This window comes from Cyclopterus lumpus, chromosome 6 (assembly GCF_009769545.1).
Source record: "Cyclopterus lumpus isolate fCycLum1 chromosome 6, fCycLum1.pri, whole genome shotgun sequence".
Classification (NCBI taxonomy): Eukaryota; Metazoa; Chordata; class Actinopteri; order Perciformes; family Cyclopteridae; genus Cyclopterus; species Cyclopterus lumpus.
Window position 1 is genome coordinate 6,634,020 of NC_046971.1, and position 15,000 is coordinate 6,649,019.

General features: G+C 45.9%; 1 protein-coding gene across 1 annotated transcript in view; it reads right to left on the minus strand.

The window, feature by feature from the left end:
• The window catches only part of wnt7bb (wingless-type MMTV integration site family, member 7Bb), a 28,670-nt gene that overhangs the window by 12,039 nt on the left and 1,631 nt on the right, over positions 1 to 15,000 (minus strand). Inside the window, exon 2 of the mRNA XM_034534551.1 lies at positions 11,804 to 12,030. Coding sequence (XP_034390442.1) covers positions 11,804 to 12,030 — 227 coding nt within the window. The remainder of the gene's footprint in view (positions 1 to 11,803; positions 12,031 to 15,000) is intronic.

Below are 15,000 nucleotides of genomic sequence, written 5' to 3' on the forward strand. Positions count from 1 at the left end.
GTTTAAAACAGGATAAAGGCAGTTTCCAGAGAAAGGGTGGTTCCCTGAGCCATAGATGCGTGCCCATTTCTGGGCCCATTGAGTTGCGCTGCTCATGGGGAAAATGATGATGATGGGGCTTGTACTGGTTGACACCCCCTGGTGGGTCTGGCACTGCCAAGGCTCTGCCTGGCCGTAATGAAAGCCAATTACACAAGCCAAAGGGACTGTGGCTATCAAGACCCTCTTTTTTTTTCTTTGTGCAATAAAACCAAAGAAGACATCGGAAATCAGACTTTTGAAAAATATGTTGTCCGTTGGGTTTAAATACCCATTAGTATGGACCCTTCAATCTCCCTCTTTGCCTCTTCAATTATATTATGTGTGACGATTATATAAATCCAAAACATAAATAATGCTTGAACTGCTGTTAAACTTATTTACAAGTCAGAATTGAAGTGGAAACACATGATGAATAGAGAATGCCTGTCGGTGCCCCCAAGGTGATAGAAATCCAAAACCCAAAGGTTTCTGAATACCTCAAACCAAAACCAATATCCCAATATAAACCACGTCCGGGACTTGGTGCACAACAATGCTCTTGTGTTGGATGTTGTGCGTGCAACATTATTGTCACAACCTGTGCCCTCAGGAAAGGAAGGCCCATGGTTTTCGCTGAACGGTCATGTGGTTGACGAAAAGCGGAGGAGTAAAAGCACCCATAACAGCAACTGAAAGCCCTTCGGAGGCTGGCCCCAGAGTCCTGACAGCCCTCCATGAGGAACCACCCTGGGATAGCCTCGCTAGCTGCCAGTGGAAAATTGGAGTGACCAGAAAAACCTCAATGAACTTGGAAACATCCAGGAGAGAAGAATGGGGGAATATTAAACCAGATGTCTAATGGAGTTTAGTGGCAAGTGTCTGCTACACTCTCCAAGAAAGTCGGGGAGGAAGAAGATGAGCCTCGCTTCCCTCACAACAGGTATATAAGCGTTCGTAAAATAAGCACAAAGCATCCGGCTCTTTTCCCTGCGTCAGCGAATGACTCAAGAGGGCCCTTTGGCCTTCACATTAACTCACCACGCCACTTTGGACAGCGGCCCCCGCTGCACTGGCCGTTTTGACCATCTGCCGGAAAAAAAAATACTGGGACACAAAAAGAAATCTCTGGATGTAGTGGCTCGACCGCTAAAAACGGTAATCTGTGTTTAGAGCCAGAGGCGGGCACACCGCGAGACACATTTCCCATGACACAGCACAGGAGATTTACGACCGACGACACCATACAGGCAGTGGTGCCGGTGGAGGATCGGCGAGCTAATGTAGTAACACTGCCGCTGACCTCAACCGGGGCCTTCGCTTTCTCCACCGCTCAAAAGGCCACGGTCGGGCTCGCTGACAAGAGAGGAAAGGGAAAAGATATACTGAATGGACTTGAACACAACGCTGTGGAGCTCACCGCTCTGTGTCCAGGTTTGATTTGTGCCTATCCGTGGTATTGAGAAAGCTCATGACAACCAGATTCAAATCCCTTTTGTTAGTGTTCGCCACACAACTTGTTTCTGAAGGTTGCACGAGGCGGTCTGAAGGAGCGCCGCAGCGCTCATAGGCCACGACATGACGATTACAAAAGGTGAGGAGGACCGGATGTATTACTGTAAGAGGACAGAATAAGACATTCAGCAGATGAAAGAAGGGCTGGAGAGAAGTAGTTTAGGCTGGAATACCCGTGGGGGTCTTGGAAAACAGGAAAACACACACACACACACACCGGCAGAGCCCAGCAGTGCAGTTGAATGGCCTCTCTCCACACAAGCTGAGCCTGTTGGTGGAGCAGTGAAGGGAAAAGCTTTTTAAAGGCCCCCTCATCCCGGACATGCACTCACCCCCCCCCCCCCCCACCCCCACCCCCCCCCCACCCCCCACCTCGGGTGGACAGAGGAGGACTGGGTTGCGTAAGAAAATGACATCTCAAAAAAACACAACAAGGTACACAGGAGTTTTTTGGAGCTTCATATCCATTAAGCACAAGGACATCCCGTCACGGACAAATGGCACTAAAGTGAACAAAGGCGAAAGTGTCACCTGCTGGTGGGCAGGGGTCTCTGCACGTGTGGTGACGTTGATGACAGCATCCTACAAACAGGACGGGACCATTCTGCAGCCGCATGTCGGTTCACTGACTTTAAACTAAATCCCGTTGATGTTTTTTTCTACTTTATTATTATTATTATTCCCCGCTGCTTTCTTTTTCCTTTTTTTTTTTAGAAAATATAAAATGAAAAGCTGAACCAAAAAAACGTATACAGGGTATCGAATGAAATAGAAATCTGAGATTTGTTTTTTGGGGGCATTGCGTTTGCACAAATTGTCCGTAAAAAAGTTTCATGCACGCGCAATTTTCCAGAGAGTACGTTGTAACACCCAAAACACTGAAAACAATCTCTAACCAAAATGCCTCACCGGAGCTGGAACTGTGTCTCCCTGGGGCCCCATGGAAGGGGAAGAAAGTTGGAGGAAAACCCCTTCGCTTTGTATACCAATCACTGAACTGACTAATGCGCTCTCTACTACTGTTTTCCGTTCCGCTTTATGTACCGTTGCTATGAACATATGCTCCCAGCAAATTATAGACAAAGTTGTGGTCCGTGAGGTTTGCAGCTTGAGGAATTAGCACAGCCGTGTTCCTGTACAATAAAATAATATTGTTTTACCAGAACTAGGCTCCACAGTCTCAGTGTACTCACATCATGGAGCTGGGGGAAGTGACACGCTTTGGCACAGCCGCTTACTGTAGGGTCCCGAGTTTTTTTTATTCATATAATAAGGAGGGCTTTGAACAGTTAAGCTAAAACAATTATGAGGGTATTTAACATTGCCGGTATTAAATGCTGAGAATCTAAGTAAGCTGCCTCCCAAGCATAGAAAATTGGGCTGGCAGAAAACATCTGAAAAGCATCCATTTTTTTTCTTCTTCCCTGATCTCCCCGAGGTGGAGATAAAGCTTTTTTTCACTGAATACCGAGACTTGCTAAAACAGGCACAAATCCTCCTTCCTACCCTTTCATCCTAATAATGAGACCGAAATCAGGACCTCACCTGCTCAGTTTTTTGGAAACGCGGGCCTGTGTAATCATGGAGTTCAGTTGAGGACAGAGTTGAGGCTTTTCCTCAATTTCAACCCCCCTTTTGGACTTTGTTTCATCTTCAATGGAAACATATTTACGGAGATATAAAAATCAATCCCACGTCATATTATCGAGGATATCATTACCATCATCACTATAATCAGCGAGTCAAATATGCCGCTGATGACATGTTTCCTTTCTCGCGACAAAAGAAAACTTTCAGACCCAACGTTTCCATATTCGTTGATAGTCATCAAACCCCTCGAATAAAGCTCCAGGTCTCTTAACATCCTCTCCCTCCCACCAGTGTCTCTCTGCCTCGGAAAAAAAAAAAAAAAAAACACTAACCCTCTGAGCTCTCACCTAAGTGGGCCAGTAGCGGTGTGATTGTTGGCACATGTAAATGTCCAGTGGCGGCCCTGCGTGTAGAGAATACAGTGATCGGCCTGGGATTGTGTGGAACAAAGCGCGCTGTGAGATTACAGTTGATCCTCTCGCATCCTGTTTCCTCCTGCGTCTAGCGGCACCGGCAGACACAGACAGACGCAGATCCCACCGATAACACACACACACACACACACACACACACACACACACACACACGGGAGCCCGAGGGCCAGGGCCCGGGACGACCCCAGGCCACGTCAGCTAGACGGACGGTGGGTGGGCAGGAGAGAGAGAGAGAGAGAGACAGAGAGAGTGAAGGGAAAAGAGAGGAAGAGAGGGACCCCAGCTCTCGACACACCCACACAGTCTGAGACAGAGGCAGAGCTGATGAATGAACAAGGGCCCTGGCCATGATAGCGCCGTATTGGCCGCGGAGGACGAGAGGCCCCACCTTAGATACGGAGACATGTTGTGGGCAGGGGATGTGAGGCGAAGAAATTGGGAGAAAAGGAGTAATAGATGACCTTTACCAAGCCCTGATGACCACAGCCCACACACTGCAGAACAGCAACACGTATCTGACTCCCTTATCTGATAAAAGTTAGGGGAAAACATCCTACACACACACACACACATGTATACGACTGCTCTGTTTTCTCTGGACTCACACAGAGGAGGGCATGAGACGATTACGGCTACCCACATGATGACGGGCTAAAAAATAGGCCTTTCATCCACCACCGTTGCACCATAACACAATGCACGCATCATTTCCACGCCGTTATCCGCATAGCATCAAGTACTTGGCAGCGAGTGAATCCGCAGTTCTGCTAGTAGCTCGGCACTACATTCGCATTATATAGCATCCTTTTTTTACGATAGCGACAACCTTCTTTCTTTTTTTTTCTTCTTCTTCTTCTTCTTCTTCTTCTCTTTTCGGGATAACAGAATAAGGTGAAATATTACATTATCTGAGTCGATAAACCACAATGGGCCTGAAGGGTGTACAACCAACAAGGAACTAATCCCACAAAGGGAAAAAAAATAAACCTTGGCGGCAGTGAGATGATTGATGGTGCTTTAGGAGAGTTCACCAGTTTCAAAGTACCCAATTAAGTGCTCTTGAAATAAATAAAAAAACAGTTTTGAAGAATGAGTTTTAGACTTTCTTTATTACACGAGTCCCGGGTATAACACTCATAGCCAAGTCACTAAGCTCGTATGTCAAACGGGGTAACGGCGGCGTTTTTTCAAGGAAACATTTAACTGTGAAGCCTCTCTCTCTCTATATACACACATTATATATATATATATATATATATATATATATATATATATATATATATATATATATATTTATTTATGAACTCTCTCTCCTCTAAATGTTGAATAAACATGGGGTTGACAGCGTCGATAGCTACAGTTATACTCTACGACTGTTTATCGTGATTTTAAAAAAGGAGTTTGTCGGAAAAAAAAAAGGAAAAAGGTTCAGCTGGTCGAAATTAATATTTCAACTTGCATTTCTTTTTACTTTGTCAAAATGAGGAAAACAAAGCACGTGGGGGGAACCACACGGCCATTTGAGTAGATTACCTCGTCCCGTTCATTATTAGCCTTAGGTTGGACTGTGATTCTGCCGGGATATGATTTCACCACAAATGACCATCAACTGATTCCGAGAAGGCGAAGGAGCTCCGCCAAAGCGTTTATAATCTGCAAGTATTTTGTTGTCCTCGAACCGGGAGCTGGTAGTGCGGCGTACGAGAGGAGAAACTGCTGGGGAAAAAGCAAAACGTATGGCTAATTTAAAGCCTTCAAGAGCGAATAAAATGTGAGGATCGGAATATGAGTGCCACTGTAATGTTTATTTTTGATAATTTCACTTGATTATATGTATCAAATTATTGTGACTCATTTTTGCCTATGAAAGCCGTGGGACCATTGTCTCCTGTTATAACATTAGAACTGTTCATGAAAAAGCTTCGGACACAAAACGCCAAACCCAGAGCATCTCTCTGACACATTGCATCCAAAAAAAAAATTATTAAAAATAAATAAATAAATAAAAGCATTCAATCAACTTCAGCTTTTTTTTCAAAGAGGGTACGCAACGCAAAACTCTGCACCAAAATCCCCCCAAAACTTCTAGCAACCACATCCTCGTTGCACTTATCCTCCTCTGGGGATACAAAGAAAAAAGGGACACACTCAGCCCTGAGTTCTGTCTTGTAGGCAGTGACCTTTCGCTTGCTCGAAAAGGGAGTCCTGCATCTGCAGCTCCCGATCAAGTACGTGCCTGTCTGGGAGTTCTTTCCACACGGGTGGTTTTCAGTGAACCTGCTGACTTAAACATCCTTTTATCTGACTAGACGCTGGTTTGGGCCCTGGAGTCCTGGCAGGTGGATCACACTCTGAGTGTCCAAGGGGGAGGGGGGGGGGGGGGGGGGGGGGTGGGGGGGGGGGGGATCGATGGAGGAGGGAGGGAGTGACGGTGCTGGGAGATGATATATATAGATATATATTTATATATGGGAGAATGCAGACATGGACACGCCCTCTATTCTCCTCCCGTGAGCCTCAGCCTCCGCATTTTATCATTCTTGAATTTGTTTTGGTAACTACTCGCCCAGAGGGATTTCGTATCCAGTTTCCATGTTCTCAAAATTTCTAGTAATGGTGCACAGCTTAGGGCAACAACTCAGTGAGGTAAGAGAGAGAGAGAGAGAGAGTAAACTAAAGAGAAAGCAAAAGGGAAGAGAGGCCTGATGTAGGTCACAGAGCAAAACGTACTTTTCTTTGCGTCTTTTCTGAAAATACTTTTTTATTTCACAGTCTGCATGGTGTTCTTCAAACAACAGTTACATTCTGATTTAAGAAAATACAAATAAATTCACTATTTCCACTGCAACAGAAAGGTTCACCTGCTCAAGTGCTGCACGTATTCTTGTGCAACGGGGCAGGACGATTGAACTTTTGTTATATTTCACTGCCGGGAACAACAAGAAACCTCTTTCAGCATGAGGAGCATGAAAAGCATGAAAAGCATGAAAAGCATGAATCACGCCGGTGACAAACTGGCTGAGAAAGTCAAACAGAGGGTAACCAGAGCAGGCCTTTTTATGACAAGAGGTTTTCCGAGTTGGCCTTTGATGCTGAGTGTAGCCGTTGAAAGGTGTCCGTTTTCAAGAACCTAATCGCCAAACATCAAGTGCATTGCAATTTGAACAGAGCTGCGAGGTGTTCATAAGCAGGTCTTTTAAATCTCTATTACAGGTGGTTAACCGAAGGAATGTCTGATGGTAGTTGTTTTTGTTTTTTTTCAAAGTCAAAGCACAAATATATCCAGTAATAGTGGATTTTGCGCAATAGAATAAATGCAGAAAACAGAAGAAAAAAAAAGTAAAAGCACCAAGCAGCGTAATACAGTTCATGTGTAAAAAGTTGAGGTATACGGGGCAAAGATCACCCACGTCCCACTTCTTACGTGAGATGTGTAACAGGAACCACATGGGGCTTTGGATGCACTTCACGCGTGGGTGAACACACTCAAATACGCGTATTAAAAAACGGCATCAACAAATCACAGTCCCGGGGATCAGTCTCTGACAGAAATATGTAAAATAGAATGATTCATCCAGAAAACCAGGCCAAGGATTATGATTGGAGGATTGACCACGTTTGCCATTCTTATCCCCGGAGGCCCCCCCTCCCCCCACCCCAGCTCCTTCCCCACCCCCTCGCTGACGGATGTGTCTCTCATTTCATTATTACTTCTCGATAGACTGCGACACGCCACTCAACAACACCCGTCTCTGTTCGCACGGGGATAACTCATTCCACGTTTTTTTCTACCGACTGAAAGTACCAGCTTCACGCCAACGCCGTACAGCGGGGTAGATCTGCAACAGGAATCGGGGATGCTTTCATTTTTCCGTCAATCCATCCAACCTCAGGAGGTGGAAGCCGTCCACTGAGACGAATACATCTTTCTTCTGTTTGCAGCCCGGAGAGTGAAATAAACATCAAAAAAATGACCCGCCCGTGAAACTGAATCACCTCTGCCGAATGAAGATATCTCATGGCTCTTGTAATGCTCAATAACCCAACTATTAATGTGCGCTGTCTCGGAAAGCAAATGTAATACCGTGGAGAAGCTCCAGGACCGAAAGGAGACCGCCTCAAAGAGCCGGCAGGCAGCACAGCGAGAATGCATTAGAGTTGCGGTGAGCTGATCTTCAGTTCTTGAAGAAATGCCGACATCTCCTCCCTACCCAGTCCAAAACTAAGACTGGATCACAGAGCGGGGGTTGGGGGGGGAAAGGTTTAGTGTTCATAATTTGGGGGGGATTTGAATGAAAAACTTAAATGGGAGCGGAACGGGAATATCTTTTCCCCCGCACTTGATTATGATGATGTGGGATTTTTTTTTTGCTGAAGGGGATGGGGGTGTATTCCATGATTTCATATGCCAATGCGAAGAGAATTCCATAACACGGACAGACATGATCAGAAAAAACACGGTTACGTCTTCTCGCCCCCGTGAGCAACGGAAACGCTGGAAACTATCGAAAAAACCCGGAGAACCGCCGCGCGCTTTACATTTTGACAGTAAGGTGTTGAGAGAGAGAAGAAAAAAAAACTTTTTTTTTGGGTGGTGGAGTTCTGCAGTAGCTGCTGCGGCTTCCGTGGTCTCCCACGGCGACCGAGTGGGACGATGCTAAACTGAACACACTGTCAGATCTCCACCTACAGCAGCGGGGAGGGAGCTTCGTCCCAAGCGGGCCTCAAAAGATGCAATGGACCGACCTCAAGTTTAGGGAGTACAGCCGCACAGTTAAACTTTATACAATTACGGTCTCTCCGTGCCAACAACATAACTACGTACTGAGAGGAAAAGGCATCAATTAATGGTGAAGTAGTAATACTGCGAATGACTGAGGCTAATACAGCCATCATTTAAAGAACTGCGGATGCAAAATACTGCGCATCGCTGCAGTGTGATATATGTATATCGCAATATTTAACCATTGTTCTACTTTTAATTCGCACAGGATTTCGGCTCCGGGGGGAGGGGGGGGGGGCAAAACTCAATGACTCCAAACCCCCCCCCCCCCCCCCCCCCCCCCCCCCCCGCTGCAACAATAACACAAAAAACATGCAGTTAATATGAGCGCATTCAAGGACGCAGAATTACATGTTTTCTGATCCATATGGTTACACTGTAGTGATTTGTTTAAATATTGCTCATATTATCCATTCTGAGCCCCCCCTCAACATCACGATGACCTTTTGTGCCGATACAAACAACTATCTTGTTTCAACTCAAATATCAAACAACAAACTCACTTATCAGGTAACATTAAAATACCTCGGACTGAATTTGTCATATTTCATGTCTCCAGAATGGCCAGTGGTGAGAGAAGTGGATCCGATACTGCGTAATCTCTTCTTTTTTTTCAGCGAATGTTCCAGTCAGTGAGTGAATTTATTGTTCTTTTCTGAACTTTTGTCTTGCCTTTCACCAGTTTATCAAAAACACATGTATCAAACAATACGTTGTGTGTGCGAATGGGGTGTGTGTTGTATCGATCTGTCAATCACCAGCGCATCCATTGACAGAAATATCCTTAAAATGTAACACATGCACTTGAACTCACTTTTTTTTTTTTTCTTTTTTTTTTTTTTTACAGTTATTGATACTTTTAGCACTTGAAGCTCTTTTGTGTTATCTTCACAAAACCACGATCACAAAAGCAGAGCCTCTGTTCAGACGGGTTTTCACCGAGCCGCCGGACAAAGAGCTGCTGTGTGTTCCGCACAATGAGCCCGACACTGTCAAAAGGCACTTTCTCCTTTTTTTGTGTCAATCCATTCACTTGAAGGCGAGAGGAGGAACTGTGAGTGAGAACATCGGCTCCCTAACGACACACACGGAGCCGCGGTCACATCAAATCCTTTCACAACAATCTCTGGGAGTTTAACTTCTTCTTTTTTTTTTTTTTGCTTTATATTAGGGGCAGATTTGTAGAAGATAAAAAAAATAAAAAAAAATAAGCCTTTTGTACGCTGCATGGTTCTTTTCTTTATTTCAACCAAAACCCTAATCAATAAATATCTCTGTAAATCTGTCACGGGAACCAACGACCGAAATCCAGTTCCACGCTGGTCTAAAAGACGACGTCATCGTTGGGATGACTTTTCCGGAAGAGGCCACAACGTCCCCGTCGTTATTGAACAATCACCTAAGGCCCGGTAGTCATCTCTCTCTGACCGGGCGGTCATGTGCTCATTTGTTTGTGTAGATGGACTGTGGAAACCAAACAAGAAGAGCGAAGGCGGGCTTGTTAATTCGGATGACGGCATTACGGGATGTCGGATTGTCGCATTTGCTGATGACAAGTTGGGATGAATGGCCTCAAAAGGCACAAAGATGAGATCACAATGCTTACAATCCCCATCAGAGAGCAATAACTAAGAGTTGATGTTTGTCACAGGAAGTGGACTTGCTTCACAGTATAATATGTAAAGAACATCATCTGATGAACGAGTGCCTGATATCATTCTGAAGTCTCCAACGTCCTTCGAAAAGGGCATAAAAGAACAGACCGAAAGGAGGAGGAAAGGGGGGGGTGGGGGGGATGTGGAGCGTTGAAGAAAACAACATGAGCCCCGTTACAAAAAGAAAGCGGCCGCATTCACAACAAAGGGAAGGAAATGTTTTTTTGGAAGAGAGAGAGAGAGAGAGAGAGAGAGCCGGAGCTAATTCCGCTACTCCTTTTAGAGGAGTGATTGTTAACAGAGCCACTGGATTAAATGCACAGCCCGACCGCAACGTAATGGCAACAAAGCATCTCCTAAATGAAGGGGAAATATATAAAAGTCCCCGTAAAAAAAACAACCGAAAAAGCGACGCAGAAGAGGGTTTTTGCGGAGAGCCAAGTCTCTTGAACAAAAAGCATCGTAAACGTAAATGTTTGTCTGCGTGTACAGTACGTGCACAGCCAGGCATGGACGCAACCAATTTAGCCCGATTGACAACAGATGTGTCCGTCTATTTCGGGTCAACAAGCGCCTCTCTCTGCAATAACACCGTGAGTTGTCTCCCTATTCGCAAAATATCATTTTTCAACCATACGTTTTCCCCATTAGGCCCTCCAGTGCCTTGTCGGTAGCTTTTCCATAACTTTGGCATGGCCGGCGATGGTCGGCCTGCCGCTGCTAACCAACGGTCTCGTTGCAGATCAATAGAAACCAGAGAGCACTTGGAGAAATACAACGTCGTCCATTGAAAGGAGGACGACTATAGATGGGCTGGAATATAAGAAGTTCTCTTGAGCGGTGCCAACGTGAACGGTTATACAATAGGGAGTCAGAGAGACGGAGCGTTACTGGACTTGAGTTTGGACTGTGTGATGTGTGCAGCTTGGGTTTGGCTAGCGAAGAGCCATATTTCATGGGGCTCAGAGGGTCGGGGGGCTGGCACCGCATTTTTTTTTGATACTCCTCTTGTACTGTTTCTTAAAAGTGAGGAAATAGGATGGCTTGAAACATGCATAATGTTTATTTCTGTTCCCTCATGGGGAGGAAGGTCACTGGTTATCACTGTCTGGCGTTATTATCGTCCATGCCGCTCTAAGACGTCTCTGATCTATGCTTTGAGTTCCACACACACACACACACACACAGCATTTAAGTTGTAATCCACGTCTGTCATGTGTTTCCAGTGCATTGGCGTTATGATCAACGCACACTTGGAGAATATCTGACGGGAATAATATCCCTTATTCTCGAGCAATGATCTGATGATCCCTTACACAGCATTCCAAGCGTCGACCTCGTGAACCTTGATATTTCCCACTAAAATGACCACTTATGCAGCTTCAAAGTTGCAAAATAACGTGCTTCCATTCAACAATTTCTCATAAAGTGTTTATATGCTGTCAGTTTTTTTTTCCCAGCGTGTCCTCTGGAGGCCGGAGCCCGTTTCGCTCAAACTGAAGACGTATTCAAATCCTAGTCATGCGACACCAGTGGCCTTTCCTTGCGTCAAAATATGATATAACGATCTGAACTAGTTCATCTTATTTTGTGCTATTCCACTCTTATTCAAAGAACGAACCCACAACTAACCTTTGAATGCACATATACACCTTAATTGAATTCTAGTTATAACTAACGGGCTAATTAAACAAGTGATTACTGTCACTCCAACAGCGAAAACGTCAACAGGTTCTCACAAAGACCGCCATGCGGGAGCACACGTACACAAAACGCTCTTCCCCATTTGTGATAGAACCCAGACTGACCTACTCGCAGCTCCTGACCGAAGACCGTCCTTTCTCCCAGCGCCGAGCAGTTCCAGCGTCCATATCGGAACTGGTACTGGCACTCATTGATGCCCATCTGGGCGCCTTCGCCCACAACGATGATGGCGTCCGGGCGGCTCTGGCAGATGGCCCGCTGGCGAGGTGCCAGCCCGGGAATCTTGTTGCAGATGATGTTGGCACCCAGAGCCACCACCGAGGACAGGGCCCTGCCGGAGTGAGAGGAAACACAGCACGCGCATTCGTACACGCACAGACATCCACACACACACACACACACACACACACACACACACACACACAAACACAGACTCAGTTAGGACTTCTAGAGGAGGGTCAGAATGTCTCATTTACAATATGCGAGGCGCTCTAGAAACATGGTTCAACTCCACCGCTGATTGGTGCACGTTGCGTAGCGAAGTGAAAGCTGTACCACGTGAAAGTATGTACGGCTATTTAGAGGATTAGAGGTCAATCAAAAACCTGGAAATGTAATCCAACATAAAACAAAGGGAAACTCGCTCAAACAGCCCAGAGTGAGAGAAAGAGAGAGCAAGATGCCTACTTGACTACTGGGAACGCCACTCCACATTGGTTTGGATGCAATAAATTAGTTTGTTTTTCTTTCCTGTTAATTGTTGGGTAACATAGCGGCGTGAACGGTTGCCAGACTCACGCAAATACAGTACGTACACTTTGCTCGGGGTCTCGTTATTATGGCGATGCGAAGGTTTCAAATGTTCACTGCATGTCACGATAGAATACTATCCTTCATGATTTGTGCGATTATGCATTTGAAAGTTATTCGGGGTGTAAAGTGCCGCCTATACATTTCACGAGAGAGTGCTTTTTTTTTTCTTTTCTTTTTTTTACTTTCGCCACATCCTACGATTGGTTTTGCATGGAAAAATATGTCAGCTTTTAAACACTACAGTGGGCTTAATTCGCGAGGCTATTAATGCGCTGCGTCGTAAACGACAACCCTGTCCTCCTCATTTCTCCTCGGGGAGATATATATATATATATATATATATATATATATATATATATATATATCTGACCACGCTGTTGAGGATACCAAAACATGTGTTAAAGATGGCTTCTCAACGAAGCGCTGACTATCTCCAGGACTCTTGTTTATGGCCCGCAAATACGAGGGGGGGGGGGGGGGGGGGGGGGGTGCAAACGAGCGTGGAGGCAAGCGGCGGCTTTGAAGTACATGACGTCGACCCTCCAGAGGCTCCGCCACAAACACGGAGTGTGTCAGCAGAAAAAGCGACGACGTCAGCGTGAGAGAGAGAGAGAGAGAGATAGAGAGAGAGAGAGAGAGAGAGAGAGAGAGAGAGAGAGAGAGAGAGGGGTGAGAACAGGAGAGCGAGTGAGGGCGAGAGACACTGAGAACAGACGGCGGCGCTTCCTGTGGATCGTATAGTTCCCAGTGGTCTTGGTGGGAGAGCCCTGACTAAGAGCAAAATCAGACGCCATCATTATTTGCATCGTCCTCTCTGGACACGCGCTCCCTTCCCCCCGTTGGTTGCTTGAGCGTCTCCACCAAGACAGAACGACATATATCTCTAATTTCAAATGAATCCTGACTGACTGCGGCGAGGCCGAGTATCTGTTACCAGACCGAGGACTGCACACATTCTCTGTGTCTTCTCGGTGCAGTCAGGGGAACGCACACCAGTGTATGTAAAGGGGGTGTGGGGGGGGGGGGGGGGGGGGGCTATTGTGTTGATTTTGCTCTAAAAGTCTTTTGTAGAAACCGAACTGAACGAAGATTTCTTCAGCGAAAGTAAACCAAGACGTATATTTAAAAAAAGGAGAAAAAAAGAAAGAAAGAAAAATGGTTTAGCATAAGCGTTTTTTTGCTTTGTAAAAAACAGGAGGCTGTCACTTCCAAAATGCATAACAGCTCACCCTACTCCCCCCCCCCCCCGACCCAAAAAAATGCATCCGCTGCATTCAGCATCTGCAGTCAACACTCAGAGCCGGCTGCATGTTAAACAAGCTTGAACCCCTCTGACCCTCGGCGACCCCGTGCCGTGTAGATGCGGTTGTTCATGGCAACGATGACACGAAGTCTGTGCAAACCGAGAAAAAAGAAAAAAGGTCACGCTCATTAAGACAAGTAACGTGCAACTGGAGAAAATCCGCTGTCTTGCACATTGACCGCTGCGGCTGAATGGAACCGGTTTGTTTATGTTAATCCAGAAGGCAATAAAATACAATTTGAGTCTTTTATATCTCGGGTGTTCCAGTGCACCACTTTAAAAGCTCGTACGACTGCACATTGATCTGGCAAAACAGAACTGGTAATGACCCCCCCCCCCCCCCCCCCCCCCCTCCCCCACCCCCCCTCTTGGCTTTTTCTCACGTCATTCACCTGCTAATACGCAGAGTCGCAGTCTACCACGGGCACAAACCGTCAGACAGCACCAGACAGAGAATTCCAGAGCTAAGCTTTTAAATCCTTGAAATCATCAAAGTGCACAGATGCGATTCTGTTTGCTTAGCGTGTTGTACACTACTGGGGACGAGCTCGCCCACGGTCACAGATCTGCCCTCAGATAGACCGCCATGCAGCAACTCTGAAGTATATGATTTCACGTGTCGGGGTCATACAGCGAGGATCGAATGCATAGATGGATGCAAACTGCAGATGTGATTGACAGGTGAAGTAGTTTTTGTTGTTAATTTACTTGGCAACAGGTGGGAGAAATCATCTTTTTGGCCTTGTGTCAAGCACATGAAATATGCTGTCGCTGGATCCGCTGCACATCAACACACTGGTTGTGCACCTATGACACCAACGTGTATCTTTTATTTTGGGACAAAACATGTGTCACTCTCTGTTATATTAATAACAAAACCTGTGACGTGAGTGAAAACACAACACGCTTACGAGCCATGCGTTCCGCGTCACAGAAAGAGAGGCCTCTGCCAGTTTGACCTCACAATAAACGTCTTCATTACTCTTGGGAGGAAAAAAAAAGGTGATTTTAAAAGAAGAGAAATCCGACTCAGAGCATTCTCATAGAGTTTACGGAGCCCATCGCAGGGCAGTTTGGCTTTAAGAGAAACTGTAGTCCTACGTCATGGCATACAGCGTGCTCACAGCCACCTACTCCATCACATGGAGCACTTTGAACACAACTGACACACTATTAAGCTCCCGG